This window comes from Coregonus clupeaformis, chromosome 29, assembly GCF_020615455.1.
Source record: "Coregonus clupeaformis isolate EN_2021a chromosome 29, ASM2061545v1, whole genome shotgun sequence".
In the NCBI taxonomy this organism is placed as follows: Eukaryota; Metazoa; Chordata; class Actinopteri; order Salmoniformes; family Salmonidae; genus Coregonus; species Coregonus clupeaformis.
In genome coordinates this window covers 9,200,740-9,217,918 of record NC_059220.1, presented here as the reverse complement: position 1 = coordinate 9,217,918, position 17,179 = coordinate 9,200,740, and the positions used below count along the sequence as shown (strand labels likewise).

Genomic DNA, 17,179 nt, shown 5'->3' with positions numbered 1-17,179 from the left:
GGCAGAAATTTTACAAACTGACTTGTTGGAAAGGTGGCATCCTATGATGGTGCCATGTTGAAAGTCACTGAGCTCTTCAGTAAGGCCATTCTACTGCCAATGTTTGTCTATGGAGATTGCATGGCTGTGTGCTCAATTTTATACACCTGTCAACAACGCGTGTGGCTGAAATAGCCGAATCCACTAATTTGAAGGGGTGTCCACATACTTTTGTGTATCTGTGACCAACATACAGTGCCCTCCACAATTATTGGCACCCCTGTTTAAGATGTGGTCGAGGACTTCCAAAAATTCTCCTTTTTTTTTAAACAACATAGAACCCAAATGCAAAAAAAGAGAAAAATCCAACATTTTATTTAAGTACATTACTTTGGTGTAAAAATAAAAAATCACACATTTAGAAAAAAAAAACTTGAAATCATGTGTCCCACAATTATTGGCACCCCTGATATTAATACTTTGTACAACCCCCTTTTGCCAACAAGACAGCACTTAATCTCCTCCTATAACTTTTCACAAGATTGGAGAACACAGAGAGAGGGATCTTTGACCATTCTTCTTTGCACAATCTTTCTAGATCATCCAGTGTCCTGGGTCCTCTCTTATGCACTCTCCTCTTTAGCTTGCCCAACAGGTTTTCGATTGGGTTGAGGTCTGGGGACTGAGATGGCCATGGGAGGACCTTGAGTTTGTGACTGCTATACCATTTTTGTGTAGATTTTGCCACATGTTTTGGATCATTATCCTGCTGAAAGACCCAATGACGACCCATCTTCAGCTTTCTGGCAGAGGCCATCAGGTTTTTATTTAAAATGTCCTGGTAGTTCAAAGCGTTCATAATGCCATGCACCCTAACAAGGTTCCCAGGGCCTTTGGAAGAGAAAGGCCCACAGCATCACAGATCCTCCACCATACTTCACGGTGGGCATGAGATGCTTTTCGGCATACTCATCTTTTGTTTTACGCCAGACCCACTTAGTGTTTGTTGCCAAAAAGCTAAATCTTGGTCTCATCTGACCAAAGCACACGATCCCAGTTGAAGTCCCAGTGCCGCTTAGCAAACTCCAGACGTTTACATTTGTGAGTGTTAGTGAGAAAAGGCTTTTTCCTTGCATGCCTCCCAAACAGCTTGTTGGCATGTAGAGAGCGTCTGATGGTTGTTTTGGAGACTTTGTGACCCCAAGATGCCACTCTTTGATGCAATTCTGTGACAGTGAGCTTAGGACTTTTTTTTACTTCTCTTACCATCCTCCTCACTGTGCGTTGTGGCAAGATAAACTTGGGACCTCTTCCAGCCTTGTTTGTCACTGTTCCAGTTGTTTTAAACTTCTTAATGATTCCTCTGACTGTAGATACGGGCAAGTTAAGGCGAGTGGCTATTTTCTTGTAGCCATTGCCTGACTTATGAAGGTCGACACAAATCTGCCTTACTTGAATGGTGTGTTCTCTTGTCTTTGCCATGTTGACAAATGGGTAAGAGAATTAGGCCTCTGTGTCACGTCATATCTATACCCCAGGGAAACAGGAAGTCATGAATTACTAATTAAAAGTTCCTAGATACCCTGACCAACTTTAGCAACTACAGAAAAATATATTTTTAAAAAATTTATGAAAATTTTCAGCGGAATTGTTAGGGGTGCCAATAATTGTGGGACACATGATTTCAAGTTTATTTTTTTCTAAATGTGTGATTTCTTTTTTTACCACCAAAGTAATGTACTTAAATAAAAGGTTGGATTTTTCTAATTTTTTTGCATTTGGGTTCTATGTTGTTTAAAAAAAAAGGAGAATTTTTGGAAGTCCTCGACCACATCTTAAACAGGGGTGCCAATAATAGTGGAGGGCACTGTATGTGTATCTGTATTCCCAGTTATGGCCTAATGAATTGATTTCAATTGACTGATTTCCTCATATGAACTGTAACTCAGTAAAATCTTTGTAATTGTTGCATTCATATTTTTGTTCAGTATATTTTATTTGTTGTTTTTGTTTCCTGTTTTGAACCCAGGAAGAGTAGCTAATTGGGGATCTCAACAAAATAGTAAAATAGTAAGCATTACTATTGTCTCCAATTTGTTTTCCAAAGGACATGCACAATCGTCGTATCTCATTGGATCTCCTCCTGGAGCTGTCAGAGCGGCAGCACCTTCGTCAGTTCTTCTTCATCACCCCCCTGTCTACCAGGTAGGAGGAAATAGGAGGCGGACATTGTACATGTGTATATTGCCTCCCATTATTGATCTTACGCAGAACATTAAAGATGTGTTGTTGGTGTTTCTCGCAAACTTTGTCTTTCAGCAATTTGCCAAAAAGTGACCACATCAAGATCCATCAGCTGCAGGATCCAGAGAGGGCAGGAAGACGTACAGAAGATGAAGACCTGGGGTAGCTGATAGATGGCAGGGTTGTGGTCAATTCAGTAAGTAAACCAAATTCCAATTTGTACATTCTGAATTTACTGGAATTGAAATGGAGTTGACCCCAACCCTGATAGATGGTGGATTAGGCAATCGTCATGCCTAAAAAGTCATTAGAAACAGCGCGGGAATTTTAAACACATTCTAGTAATTTTTCTAGGAGTGAATACGTAAGCCTCTCTGGGAGACTTAAGACTCTGCTTTACTGTTGTGCGCCATGGAGATGGATGAATTATGAAGAATTTCCCTTATTATACAGTATGTAGTTCTGTATATTTACATAGTGGCTGTGTGGATCATCTTTGTTGTATTATCAACAGTCACATATCTCTAAGCATATCTCACGTTCTACATATTAAAGCTGCAATATGTAACTTTTTGGGTGACCCAACCAAATTCCCTGAGTGTGTTTAGATCTGTCATTCTCATTGAAAGCAAGTCTAAGAAGTGGCAGATCGGTTCTATGTGCGCTCTTTTACTGCAATATTTCTGTGTATGGAAAATATATTTCACAGAGGTTTAGATGGTACAATGATTCTCTACACTAGATTGTTTTGTCACATAAACTGAAATTAGGCCAACTATTCGAATTTTAGCAACCAGGAAATGGCGAGCGATTTCTGCATAGGTCATTTTTTAATTGCTTGTGATTTAAATTCTGCTTTGAAAGCAAGTGGTGCGATGTTGCAATCTTGCAAATGAGCATTTAACTGTAAATTTGGTTTTGGCTGATTTGTTGAGTGCCTTTTTTAGCTTACTGTATGTGTGCACTAGATGTAGATATCTTTGACTTTGATTACAGTTAGTAATACACTGTGTAATTTTGATACATTGGGAAGTATGTTTTGTTTCATTCCTTATTCAGAAATAATTTGCCCAACCCTGTTATTGATTTAACTGTAATATGTTTAGGTTACTGTATTTGTTTTTAAAATATTTGAATGATGATGATGTGCTTTAAACTACTGTCACTTGAAAGATGTTTTACGCAGCCAATTTTCTAACCTAATTTATATTTTGGAATTCTTACTGTTACAGTGTTACAATTTAAATGCATTAACAAATATTAGCTGATCCGACTGTCATTGGTTGTAATACATAATATTACAGACATTGGGGAAAATAAACTAATGGAAATACCTGTATCTTAAATGAGAGAATCTTGAAAGGCCAATAATTCACCTCGAACAACAACATAATGCATATGTTTGGAACCTAACTAGTTGCTAAACCAGCATCATTTTTGTTGGTGTGGTCAGCATGGAAATATGTACCATTCTTGATTGATTGGTTAATGAATAGAATCACACTTACCAGACCATGGCTTTTGTAAAAGCCCGTAGATGTTTATTTTATTGAGTTTCATTAGGACTACATAAAGAATGTAACCATGTAATTTTGGGTGCAACACATGCAACATGTATAAAAAGAACAAAACTAACAAAATACAGTCTTATCATTTTGAATTAGATTTTTCATATTTAGTATAAACATTTACTTGACAAAGATTGTTGCCATGGAGTTTGGATCATCCTGTTCTAATTATAATATGATAATAATAATAATAATAATAATAACCAACTATGAGCATTCAAGTCTACATGATGCTGTATCCAGAACTGTGAAAACCAGTGCCAGATTCCTCTGGTACAGTAAGTGGACTGTCTACCAGGACATGCCTGCATAGCTTCGCAGTGGTAAATCAGTCTAGTATGGTTCAATGGAAAGTACATTTTCACAATATCTGTAATCCATATAGGTGTACATTTGAAACAGGACTACAACCTTTAGTTTCAAAAGCTTTGTGTTCATGTAGCACTATCTAGTGTAGGATTCTGCATCATCACATTTTTATTTTTATAAAAGTACCGTTGGTAGTAATGCAGTATGTCCGGTGAACTCATGTAAGGTTTTTCTGCTCTGGAAATAAGTGCTTCACAAGCTCCAGACGCCATGCTTGAAAGCCAATATTGTTACATTTCTGCCATGCTCTGTATTACAGTAAACATATTGATATGTATGATGTAACTCTGTATTGTAAATAGTGGGCAAACGTACAGGCAGAGAAATCCAACCTATTAGGAGCGTTATCATGGCATATATAATGTATCCAGAAATGCTAAGAGTGATGGGTGGCTGATATTGAATATAGATAAGCATTGGCCTGGTGTTGATTGCTCTTACGTTGATTACATTTTGCAAATCCAATCAGTTTTCCATGTTAATAATAATAATAATATGCCATTTAGCAGACGCTTTTATCCAAAGCGACTTACAGTCATGTGTGCATACATTTTTACGTATGGGTGGTCCCGGGGATCGAACCCACTACCCTAGCGTTATAAGCGCCATGCTCTACCAATTGAGCTACAGAGGACCACCATGTTGATTCAACGTCATCACATGTACATTTTTTTATGCCGTGGAAATAGCGTTGATTCAACCAGTTTTTGCCCAGTGGGTAGTATATAATCAGCACCAGATTTATTCTCTCGTTTCTCAGTACTGCTGGACTTGAATTCAATACTCAACTTTCAGATACATCTTCTCTCTGTGTGAGAGGTTACAACCTGGGCCCGTATTGGCTGTCGTTCAAGAACTCAAGTGTCACATTAATTACACATGTATACATTATAAAAAATGAGGGCAACAAGCTCCCACAGGAGGTTAATAATGTAATGGTCTGGTGAATCACTACTGTACATCCCATGCAACAATACCAAACGCTTTTCGTAGGGCTTCTCCTTGAATACCCCGCTTGCAGATGCAACAACTTAATAAGAGGTTAGATTATAGAGCCTGAACACATAACACATGCATGCAAAGATTAGAACCTACACTTCAATTCCAGTCAGTCTGAATAGAACACCTTATTTGGAAAGAACAAGAATCTCCTCTATTTTTCCAAGAGCTCAAGAAGTTTGAATATTATAGAGACGAGTTACAATTATCATAGGAATGAGTGTTCATTACCAGCATATTAAGCATTAGAAGCTAGCTGCAGCAGTGGACATAGATCATCTAAATACTGCAGGAACAGAATCATTTGATGTATAGAGCTTCACTGATATACAAGCTAGCCTAAAAGTGAATGGGTAAATGGAATAGGATGACTTGTGCACAATTCACATTGGCAGATCAGTTTCGATAAAATATAAATGTATCATGATACTGTGTAATATAATATATTTAAAATTATTCTGCTATTTGACATTCTCATGCATACAACCACAAGAAGCAAGTCCATTGAAAAATAGTCCAAGCATAATTATTTTCCTGTGGAAAAGGCTGAGAAGTTGAAGAAGAAGAACTTAATGAAACATTAAAACATGTGCTGCCTGTCCAAAGAGTGAGCAGGTCTGATTTTCTGCAGACGAGCACCACCTCCTCACTTCTGCATATCACACTGCAACAGGAGCACGATGGACGGATCGCTCTTGGCCGCCTCTTTGAACTCATCCAATGAGATCTGGTCGTCGTTGTTCTTGTCCATCTTGCTGAAGATCCTGTCCACCCGTTGCTCCGGTGTCAGGCCGTCCTCGTTCATCTTCATCATGATCACAGTGCCCACCATTTTGTATATGGCCTATAGACACACAGGGGTGAGAGGTGAGGTGATACTACAGGAAAAGAACAGGGGTATAAGGAATTCAAGAAATACCTATTTTCACACAGTCATGGTTAATCTGTTAACATGTTCAAAGTTTAATCTTGATACTACTTCAGTTATTTACCAATGTTCCCCACCATAACATACTGTATAGGCATATACATAACATATACAGTGGGGAGAACAAGTATTTGATACACTGCCGATTTTGCAGATTTTCCTACTTACAAAGCATGTAGAGGTCTGTAATTTCTATCATAGGTACACTTCAACTTTGAGAGACGGAATCTAAAACAAAAATCCAGAAAATCACATTGTATGATTTTTAAGTAATTAATTTGCATTTTATTGCATGGCATAAGTATTTGATCACCTACCAACCAGTAAGAATTCCGGCTCTCACAGACCTGTTCGTTTTTCTGTAAGCCCTCCTGTTCTCCACTCATTACCTGTATTAACTGCACCTGTTTGAACTCGTTACCTGTATAAAAGACACCTGTCCACACACTCAATCAAACAGACTCCAACCTCTCCACAATGGCCAAGACCAGAGAGCTGTGTAAGGACATCAGGGATACAATTGTAGACCTGCACAAGGCTGGGATGGGCTACAGGACAATAGGCAAGCAGTTTGGTGAGAAGGCAACAACTGTTGGCGCAATTATTAGAAAATGGAAGAAGTTCAAGATGACGGTCAATCACCCTCGGTCTGGGGCTCCATGCAAGATCTCACCTCGTGGGGCATCAATGATCATGAGGAAGGTGAGGGATCAGCCCAGAACTACACGGCAGGAACTGGTCAATGACCTGAAGAGAGCTGGGACCACAGTCTCAAAGAAAACCATTAGTAACACACTACGCCGTCATGGATTAAAATACTGCAGCGCACGCAAGGTCCCCCTGCTCAAGCCAGTGCATGTCCAGGCCCGTCTGAAGTTTGCCAATGACCATCTGGATGATCCAGAGGAGGAATGGGAGGTCATGTGGTCTGATGAGACAAAAATAGAGCTTTTTGGTCTAAACTCCACTCGCCGTGTTTGGAGGAAGAAGAAGGATGAGTACAACCCCAAGAACACCATCCCAACCGTGAAGCATGGAAGTGGAAACATCATTCTTTGGGGATGCTTTTCTGCAAAGGGGACAGGACGACTGCACCGTATTGAGGGGAGGATGGATGGGGCCATGTATTGCGAGATCTTGGCCAACAACCTCCTTCCCTCAGTAAGAGCATTGAAGATGGGTCGTGGCTGGGTCTTCCAGCATGACAACGACCCGAAACACACAGCCAGGGCAACTAAGGAGTGGCTCCGTAAGAAGCATCTCTAGGTCCTGGAGTGGCCTAGCCAGTCTCCAGACCTGAACCCAATAGAAAATCTTTGGAGGGAGCTGAAAGTCCGTATTGCCCAGCGACAGCCCCGAAACCTGGAGGATCTGGAGAAGGTCTGTATGGAGGAGTGGGCCAAAATCCCTGCTGCAGTGTGTGCAAACCTGGTCAAGACCTACAGGAAACGTATGATCTCTGTAATTGCAAACAAAGGTTTCTGTACCAAATATTAAGTTCTGCTTTTCTGATGTATCAAATACTTATGTCATGCAATAAAATGCAAATTAATTACTTAAAAATCATACAATGTGATTTTCTGGATTTTTGTATTAGATTCCGTCTCTCACAGTTGAAGTGTACCTATGATAAAAATTACAGACCTCTACATGCTTTGTAAGTAGGAAAACCTGCAAAATCGGCAGTGTATCAAATACTTGTTCTCCCCACTGTATAACATAACACACTGCCCTTACCCACCTGGACAAAAGGAGTGGATATGTGAGGATGCTGTTCATCGACTACAGCTCGGCCTTCAATACCATAGTGCCCTATAAGCGCATTATGAAGCTCACGGCCCTGGGTCTGAACTCCTCCCTATGCAACTGAGTCCTGGACTTCCTGACGGGCCGCCTCCAGGTGGTGAAGGTAGGCAAAATGACCTCCTCGACTGATTCTCAACACGGGAGCCTCACAAGGGTGTGTCCGCTGTCACCTCCTGTATTCCCTGTGTACCCACGACTGCATGGCCTCACACAGTTCCAACTCCATCAAGTTCGCTGATGACACAACAGTAGTAGGCCTGATTACCAACAATGATGAGACAACCTACAGGGAGGAGGTAGACACTCTGACGGTGTGTCGCCAGGTAACCAACCTCTCCCTCAACGTTAGCAAAACAAAGGAGCTGACTGTGGACTTCAGGCTGGACACGCCCCCATCCACATCAACAGGACCGCTGTGGAGACGGTCAATACCTTCAAATTCCTCGGCGTACACATCGCAGAGAAGCTGAAATGGTCTAACCACACAGACACTGTGGTGAAGAAGGCACGACAGCAACTCTTCAACCTCAGGATGCTGAATAATTTAGGCTTGTCCCCGAGGGCCCTCCGTGTTCTACAGGAGCACCATCGAGAGCATACTGTCAGGCTGCATCACAGCCTGGAATGGCAACTCCACCGCCGCAGACTACAATGCACTTCAGAGGGTGAAACGTGCAGCCGAACGCACCAATTGAGTGCACACTGCCTGCCCTACAGGACACCTACAACACCAGGTGTCGCAGGAAGTCCAAGAAGATCATCAGGGACCCCAGACACCCAAACCATGCCCTGTTCTCCCCGCTTCAATCACTCCGACATTGGCAGTACAGGAGCATCATGGCAAAAACTGGAAGAGTGGCCAATCTAACCTCAGACCATCAGGCTAGTCAGCAACCTACTCCCCCTTCCCCCCTCCCCCCTGCTACTCCCCCAATGGACATTTTCACCCCACACCCCTCTCAATGGTCACTTACCTTACCTTCTGTTCCCCCTATGGACACACATTCTCCTGATTTTATCTAGCGGCTAAACTTGATCGTCCTCTGTCTCAATGTTTATTTTAGTCATGTTTGTCTTTGCAGTATACATTCAAATAACATGCACTGCGGATTTCATTAAAACTGGATAAATAACTTAAACAGCTAGTATAAGCTTCATGGGTACAAGTTTTTAAAAAACATATAGGGCTGGTTCCCGGACACGGACTAAACCTAGTAATGGACTAAAAAGGCTTAATCTGTGTCCGGGAAGCCAGCCATCAATGTTATTCCTTACCTCAATGATCTCTAACATCTCCACCCTGGTGATCTTGCCATCTCCATCCAGATCGTACATGTTGAAGGCCCAGTTGAGTTTCTGCTCGAAGCTGCCACGCGATGTGATGGACAGGGCACAGATGAACTCTCTGAAGTCGATGGTGCCATCGCTGTTCTTGTCGAAGGTCCTGAAGGCGTGCTGTGCAAACTTTGATGCATCGCCGTACGGGAAGAACTGCAAAGTTGAGAAATTGATTGAGACAGCTGTGATATCCAACTATTTAAAAACATATCTTTAGTTGTAACTAGCATTATGATCAGTTAATATGACGGAGAAAACATAATGAACGACAGAGCAGTTCTAATGCAGAGAAATCAAACCCTGATTCTGTCTGTTCTAGCTTCACAAAGGTTTCTTATCACATTATATAATAAGGATATCAATCATTTCCCTAGCTAGAAGTTATAACACCATATATAAATCATTTCTCCGGTTGTACCACACCTCATACGCACCTTGATATAGAGTTGTTGAAACTCGTCCAGGTTCAGCCTGCCGCTGGGGCAGTCTTTGAGGAAGCCTTTGTACCACTGCTTCAGCTCGTGTTCGTTAAACTCCGTGCTCTTCACCAGGTCCTCCATCACCTCAGGGGTCAGCTTGCTGTTCTGTTTTCCCATGATGCCTGTGGTGCAGGAAGCACATGATCAAAGAGACTCGATAAGATGAAACCTCTCTGACAGTGATGACTGGGATGGGTTTATACTGAATAGAAAGGAAACTCCAGCACACAGAATATCTTGATGCTTCTAGACATTTAATAAATCATAGGCCAGCGTTTCGGTCTCAATAAACCTTTACCAGGGTATCGTTCTACTAACATGTAGTACAATATAGCACAGTACGTAAGACATTTCTTTATTTTATTTTACTTCTATCATGGTTATAGAAAAAGCCTATCACACATTCAAATGTATATTGTGCGTTATGCATAGCGCATAAAATGTTATAAACATGCTTATAATGCATAATGAAGGGATGGTTTTCATAGGAAGTGTTACCAACAATTTTGCTCTCAAACCTGCTTTGTGTCAAACAGTCCTTTTGTAAAAAAATAAACCAAAAAAACAACATTAATAATGAATTGCTTGGTTGATTTCAAGCAATCTGTGTGACCTGCACAGATGCTTTCCCTGCCTGACGCCAGTGTTCTATTTGTGTTCTCTAAATCTGTTGGCACCACATCACATCTGGCCTGACATCACACAGTGCTGGACAGGACCACTGCAGTCAGCACGACCACTTCATCAAGCGTTCGATCATCACCTATCAGGTTACCTGTCTACATTTTACCTGGAGCCTTGACACTTTGGATGCATCTTAAATAGCACCATATTCCCTTTATAGTGGCCATAGGGTTCTGGTCAAAGGTAGTGCACTATATAGGGTGCAATTTGGGATGCAAACTTGGGCTTTTAACTGCAGTTTATGTTTAATAACCTCGATGTAGAAACCTTCCAGAGGAATCTATTCATTAATGAAAACGGAGTGATAAAGTCTCCATCACATAGTGGAGGGATTAGATTAAGTCAGTGTGTAGCCCGTAGGGTGCATGGGCAATAGGCTATCATTGGTACTTCAGTGATCCTTTAAAGCCTTTTGACTAATGAATAAACAAGGGAATCAGCCCAACTGGTGAGCTGCTCTCTGATCATCTTCAATAATATAAAACTCGCAAATCTGACAGCCTGGATTAAACATTGGCTGCTGCTGACACCTGTCTCGCAAATACGTTGACTACAGTATGTTATGTAAACTAAATGTGCGTCCATATGGTAGCCTATATGCGAAATGTCAGATGTTATCCTGACCTGACCTAGAAAACATAAGCCAAATCAAATTAAGTCAGACTATTTATAAAAGGACAATAGTGGGCGATCATAATAATTGGAACAACCGTAATATAATAGAAGACGTTGATGGCCTTGGGTGCAGGCTATGCAGCATATTGTCATGTAGTCATGGACACCAAGCACCGTGCTTGGACCAACAACCATGTGTTAATGCACCACCTATGCCCAAAAGGTGCAGACCTCTGCGCAGACCATGTATGCCACATACAGCGCGTCAAACTCATTCCACAGAGGGCCAAGTGTCTGCGGGTTTTCGCTCCTCCCTTGTACTTAATTGATGAATTAATGTCACTAATTAGTAAGGAACTCCCCTCACCTGGATCTAGGGCTTAATTGAAAGGGAAAAACTAAAACCAGCAGACATTTGGCCCTCCATGGAATGAGTTTGATACCCCTGACATACAGAAACATTACACGATACACAGACACAGTATATTGACATGGGCTTGGCTTATTTGCAATGTAGGCTATATACCCAACATTTAGCACAAACGATATTTTTCATTTAAAAAATGACATATTTAGATGATACAACCAAAAGGCGTGTGTTGAAATGATTTGGATGTTATATAACATCAAATGAGCGTAAGTCATTAGGCTACTATGCATCGAATGACCTTGAGGAGAAACATTTTGAGCGAAGATAAGAAAAGAGAAAAGATCAGGGGCAAGGTGAAAATGGGTTTGGCTCCTACGTTCTGAAGGTTCAATATTTTTAATCTAAGATTAACGTCGTTAGACATTTAACAAGGTATAGATGTCCACATCACATGTACGCGCAAAACTAACATGTGATGTGGAGAAAAATAGGCTATTTATTTGCAGATAGAACATGTCATTTATGATATCCAGTTCATGATAGGAGTCTGCTCAGACAGAGAGAGGTATGCAAGTGCATTCCGATAGAAACGACGCAGTGGTGTGGGAATTAAACCTCTTTAGTGATAACCCGCCCGAAATCACACCACTCTATTTCTCATGTCATTTTTCACCATGCGCATAATCTTAAAATATGACAAAAATTGGCAATCAACCCATAAAATTACATGGTTGTCTGGTCATTCTCATGAAATATGAATAGAACGAGAAAAACACCATTTGGATATTATTTTCTAAATATAATGAATTAACTCAGGATGTTTTTAAAACGTAATGCATTAATTTTAAGGTGACAATTCCTCTCTCACCCAAATAAAACGCCAAATCTCTCCCCAAATCTCATTCATTCAAATTTGTTTTTAAGGGCAGGAAACCACCATTATGAGATACATCTTGAATGGAAATGATTAGCCTATGTCGCTAGATATTCAAACAAAATAATGTAAAATACATGCCATGACAACATAAAAACAACATTCACTGTGTCTGCTGCAGACAAATGCTTCTTACCGTATTTTGGAGATGCTACCGCTAATGGCAGTCTGCACTGTCGTCTATTAGACACAGTAAAAACCTCCCGATGATCAAGAATGCCCAAATGGGACTATCCCTGAAATTGGCCTCTTCAGGACGCAGAGCGAAAAATAACGGTTTTCTGTGCTATTCCAAATGAGGCAGGCAGCGGCGGCAGTACAGGGACGGATCCCACGCTCGTCTCGTCTTTGGTTATGCGATTCTAGACATACGGCGTCACCCCCGTGTGCATTACAAATGGATCTTCAGTTGGCCTCAACTCTGTGCATTGCTCCACTGCTTGATTTTCTAAATTTGTGTCGATCAAATAAGTATAGTATAGGCCTGTCTATGACTTAAAAGTCTTGTTCCCTTTCAGCACAAACGATGACATTATTGGATAGGTGTACGGATAAGAATGGGGTGACCAAAACCAGTCAATAAGCACATGCAGAATAACTAAACATTTATTTTCCCTGGGTGATTTCATGCTGTTTTGTTAAAAGGCTATGCTTCATATGGGATATTCAAGAAATACTTTTTTAAAACAGCTATATTCATCCAGATTACCATTTACATGCAACTGCAGTAAGGCCCATAGGCTACATGCACCAGTTTCTGCATATATTCTAACCTACAATAGCCAGGTCAATCCCAAAGCAAACATTTACATTTTAGTCATTTAGCAGACGCTCTTATCCAGAGCGATTTACATGAGTAATTAGGATTAAGTGCCTTGCTCAAGGGCACATCGACAGATCTTTCACCTAGTCGGCTCGCTGGATTAGAACCAGCGACCTTTCGGTTACTAGCACAACGCTCTTAACCACTAAGCTACCTGCCGCCCCAAACAAGGCTGTAAAGGTAGACCATGAGCCAAACAAAGGATAGGCCATACTGTTTGACTAATTCAAATATACTGAAATAGCCTGTAGGCTAATACATTATTCTACATCAGGAGAAAATAGAACTGAATTAACACATGATTGTGTCACATTTGGTAACATTTCTTTATTATTTTTTTACATGAGTCCCAAGCTTGATTTCATTCTGAAAGATGGTTGATATCACAAAGAAAGATGCTTGTCAAACCACACCTTGTTTCCTTAATATTTTCTTAATGTTATTACTTAGATAGGATACACAGCCAGGTTAAATACACACATTGATTGTTTTCTATTTAAGTCTCACAACACAAAAGCAAACATGAGATATTCAAATACATTGAGAACTTCTTTAGCACCAGTACAAATTAATGAATCCATCCAGTGGTTATTCTCTGACTTACAGTATAGATCTTTCCAATATGATTTTCAAAATAATATACACTAGTCCCAGGTTGGTTTACATGTAATTGGATACAGCAGCAATGACACACAGGTTACTAAAAAGTACACATACTGCCAAATTGGCATACACAAGCATTGTTGAATGGCCTAATACTCCAATACTGTAGGTCAATTGAAGTTATGCAGTGAGTGTTCTCATCCATTGCTCTCCAACTCTGTTTCAAGAATGATATGTAGTAAAAAAAAAATGTACACAGTAAATAGGTTGTGAGGATGCTGGAGATCATTATTTGACCATCTGGTACATTCAACTGTATAAATGACTCATTGTTATGTGTTGGAGCACAAACATGATATATTTGGCAATTTTATCAAAACAATATGTAAAACAATACGCAAAGTCGTTTGAATTTCTGCATTGAGTTTAGTTTATATTATGTTGTGTAAAAAATAAATAAAAAAAGTATAGTACTGTTTAATGTTTTTAATCACATGCATTGATATGTTTAGAACTTTATCAATAGCTTCAACCCTACGACACATTCAAGTCACTTTTGTAAAGCTATAGAATAAAAACTATATGGGACAGTTTTGATGTGTTTGTCACACATTTGTGGAGACCCCCCTTTTTTTATAACCATTAAAACAAAGTAATAACCGAAGATTTGAGACCAAGTATAAATAACAGTTTATCTAAAATAATTCACACTTCTCAACCGATCATAAACGTGACTTGGTATGTTTTACCAGGGCGCATAGGTGCCTTAATAAGCTCATTTATGGGACAGCTGTATCCTCTTCCAGGCATTGTCAGCCAGTGTATCAGTTATGCATTCCACAATTTGCATATTTTTGCCATCTGTATAAACCAAAACCTTGTTTCAACAGAAAAACTAGAATATCCAAAAACGTATTCTGTCAATCACATGATCACATTGTTTTCTTTAGCTACATGATCGATGAAAATGCAAAAATAATCAGTAAAATATAGCGTCTCAAATGGCACCCTATTCCCTATATATTGTACCACTTTTAACCAGGGCCCATAGGGCTATGGTCAAAAGTAGTGGAGTATGGGTGCCATTTGGAACGCATCCACAAAGTTGGGTCCCACAGATTGATTAAGTGAAAAAGTGTTCAGATTTAGAACTTGTTTTGTTTTAGTTTGTCGATGTGATAGCAGAGCTTCAGGGCTGGCCCCAGCTTCAGTCCTAGGTACTTCATGATCATGTCACTCTTTAGAAGTAACAACGCGTTGCCGTCTATCTCCTGTGGAAAAGAAACAGAAGCTCAGGTTATATTAAATCTCCACAAAAAGTAAAGTGGACACATGTACCAGAGTTGTTTACTGAATTGAACTGGGAGTGACCCCAATCCTGGTAAGTATTTCACAAAACATCACATCCAGATATAATCCAACCACTCAAATCAAAACATCACATGAAACGTAACAACTGAAAAAGAAAAGGGGTTTCCCCCAACTGTTACAGATCGAGGCCTCAATGTCTTTCAGCGATTCCTCACGTCCTTGTCTCTGCCTCAACTGGATTGGAAGAGAAGGTCCAAGGTCCCTCCCCAAGGACCTTCTCCTCCAAGGCGTTTTGAGAAGGTTAGGAGAGAGTATACGAGGTATCAAGGAAATATGAATGAATTATGAGTGATCCAAGGGGTAGCCTACATGCTTCCTGAAGACGTCCACGTGAGGGCCCAGGGACTGCAGGTCAGCGTCTCTGATGAACCAGACCACATCCTCTACACTCCAGGTGGAAGGGTCCTTACTGGGGGACGCCTTGGACTCCTGGGAGTCCTGAGATTGATTGTACACTGCATGAGAAAAGAGAAAGAGGTCAAGAAGGATTTCTATGCTGGTCTATTTTACCTGGTTAGGGCATTGTGATTATAGCAAGAAACACATTTTCTCAAAATCCCTAGGTTTTCCAGAAATCCCGGTTGGAAGATTCCCGAAATTGGGAGGGAATATTCAGGAAAACCTGGACATGTTGGGAAAGTTACCGGAATTTTGCAAGCCTAGTCTCCACTCTCCAATCTCTTACCTATCCTGTTGCCTTCCAGGAAGGTGTTAGGGCTGGACGTCTGTCTACACATACCCAAGGGGGAGGAGCCGTTGGGGAACTGCTGCGAGGAGCGGAACCCATAGGATGGTTTGGATGAGTAGGAGGAGCTTATGGCACTGAAGGCGGAGTCACCTGGGTCCATTGAGTACCGTTTGTCTGACGGGTCCAGAAGATACTCCTCTGGCATGGAAGTTTCAGCTGTGAAATGAATGGAAAGAGATTACATAAGTAAAACATATTGGCAATACTTTTAATAACTTTGGATAGAAGCTGAAGCCTTTAAAGATGTCTATGAAATGTCCTTCTGTGCTTTTATGGTCCAATCGGAAGAAATTGAGCGTAGGGTAATTCCGAGGGAATTATTTCCCCCGGTGCTCTTGTTTAGGTACAGGAGAATGTTCTAGGTAGTGTTCTGGCATGGAGGTCTCATCTGTTTAGGTTGGAATACAGGGATTTGGATAATGGATTAGGATTACCAGGGATTACACTAGTAAAACACCAAATGATGTGTATTTGACAAAATGTCATTCTGTGCTTTCATGTGCAATCTGACGCAATATAGCACAATATTTGAGGCCATTTCTTCAAAAGCTCTTGTTAAGGTACAGGAGTGTTCTAAGAAGTAACATTCAATGCATCATATCTGCACCTCTGCCTACATAATTTCCCTTGTAGGATAAAGAAAGTATTTAGAATTAAATTGAATTGAATACAGGACAGTGCATTACCCTCTGATTGGTAGGAGGCATTATTATGCTGGGGGATTGGTTGGTCGCTGAAGAGGTTTTCACAGTGCAAGCTGCGACAGAGCTTCTTGAGAAAGCGTAGCACGTAGCCAATGCTGTTGACCACAGGCAGACTCAGAAGGTGCTGCTTCCCATCGAAGGTGGCTGGAACACAAAGGAACACTTGATTAAACTTGGGTTGCGTTCCAATTGGGACCCTATTCCAGAGCCCTACGGGCCCTGGTCAAAAGTAGTGCTCTACGAATAGGGTGCCATTTGGGATGCACGCCTGGAATATATTTTAATTTCCTATTGCAGTAAAGCTTGTTGCAGTTAACTTTGCCCCAGGGGACACATCTCTACAGCCATGTCTCAAAGCAACAGTTAACCTAGGATGGCCAATGCATTTCATCCACTGACATTCAAAGACGGAAATGGCCAATAACCCCGGGTAACAGATCCGGATGTTCTCGGAGAAAGGAAGGATACTTCATGGTTACTAGATTATCTAATCAGTGTATGTCAATTTCTATCATTTCCCTCTGGGCAGCAATCAAAAGAATAAATATACAACCAAAATCTCAGTGACACTATGTACAATTGGTGGGTCTGTGGTATTTTCCTAGGGGCCTGTGTTT

The 17,179-nt window shown here is 40.8% G+C and overlaps 3 protein-coding genes across 6 annotated transcripts in view; 1 reads left to right on the top strand and 2 right to left on the bottom strand.

Moving 5' to 3' along the window:
* smc6 (structural maintenance of chromosomes 6) overlaps positions 1–3,562 on the top strand; it is a 31,966-nt gene extending 28,404 nt beyond the window's left edge. The window contains exons 26-27 of the mRNA XM_045209103.1: positions 2,087–2,184; positions 2,299–3,562. Of these exons, the coding sequence (XP_045065038.1) occupies positions 2,087–2,184; positions 2,299–2,389 (189 nt within the window). The 3' untranslated portion in view covers positions 2,390–3,562. The remainder of the gene's footprint in view (positions 1–2,086; positions 2,185–2,298) is intronic.
* Positions 3,563–4,837: 1,275 nt separating this feature from the next.
* vsnl1b (visinin-like 1b) lies at positions 4,838–12,784 on the bottom strand. The gene is made up of 4 exons (XM_041854618.2): positions 12,450–12,784; positions 9,666–9,832; positions 9,169–9,384; positions 4,838–6,003 (listed from the first exon to the last, which is right to left on the bottom strand). The coding sequence occupies exons 2-4, from the start codon at positions 9,825–9,827 to the stop codon at positions 5,806–5,808; spliced, it is 576 nt and encodes a 191-aa protein (XP_041710552.1). The 5' UTR covers positions 9,828–9,832; positions 12,450–12,784; the 3' UTR covers positions 4,838–5,805.
* A 664-nt stretch (positions 12,785–13,448) lies between these two features.
* The window catches only part of LOC121544632 (sex comb on midleg-like protein 4), a 26,192-nt gene continuing 22,461 nt past the window's right edge, over positions 13,449–17,179 (bottom strand). For 3 of the 4 annotated variants that reach the window (XM_041854621.2, XM_041854623.2, XM_041854622.2), the window contains exons 5-8: positions 16,545–16,706; positions 15,796–16,014; positions 15,420–15,565; positions 13,449–15,010 (exon numbers count right to left, since the gene is read on the bottom strand). In XM_041854621.2, coding sequence (XP_041710555.1) covers positions 14,885–15,010; positions 15,420–15,565; positions 15,796–16,014; positions 16,545–16,706 — 653 coding nt within the window. In that variant the 3' untranslated portion in view covers positions 13,449–14,884. The remainder of the gene's footprint in view (positions 15,011–15,419; positions 15,566–15,795; positions 16,015–16,544; positions 16,707–17,179) is intronic. The other variant, XM_041854624.2, reaches the window with a different exon arrangement.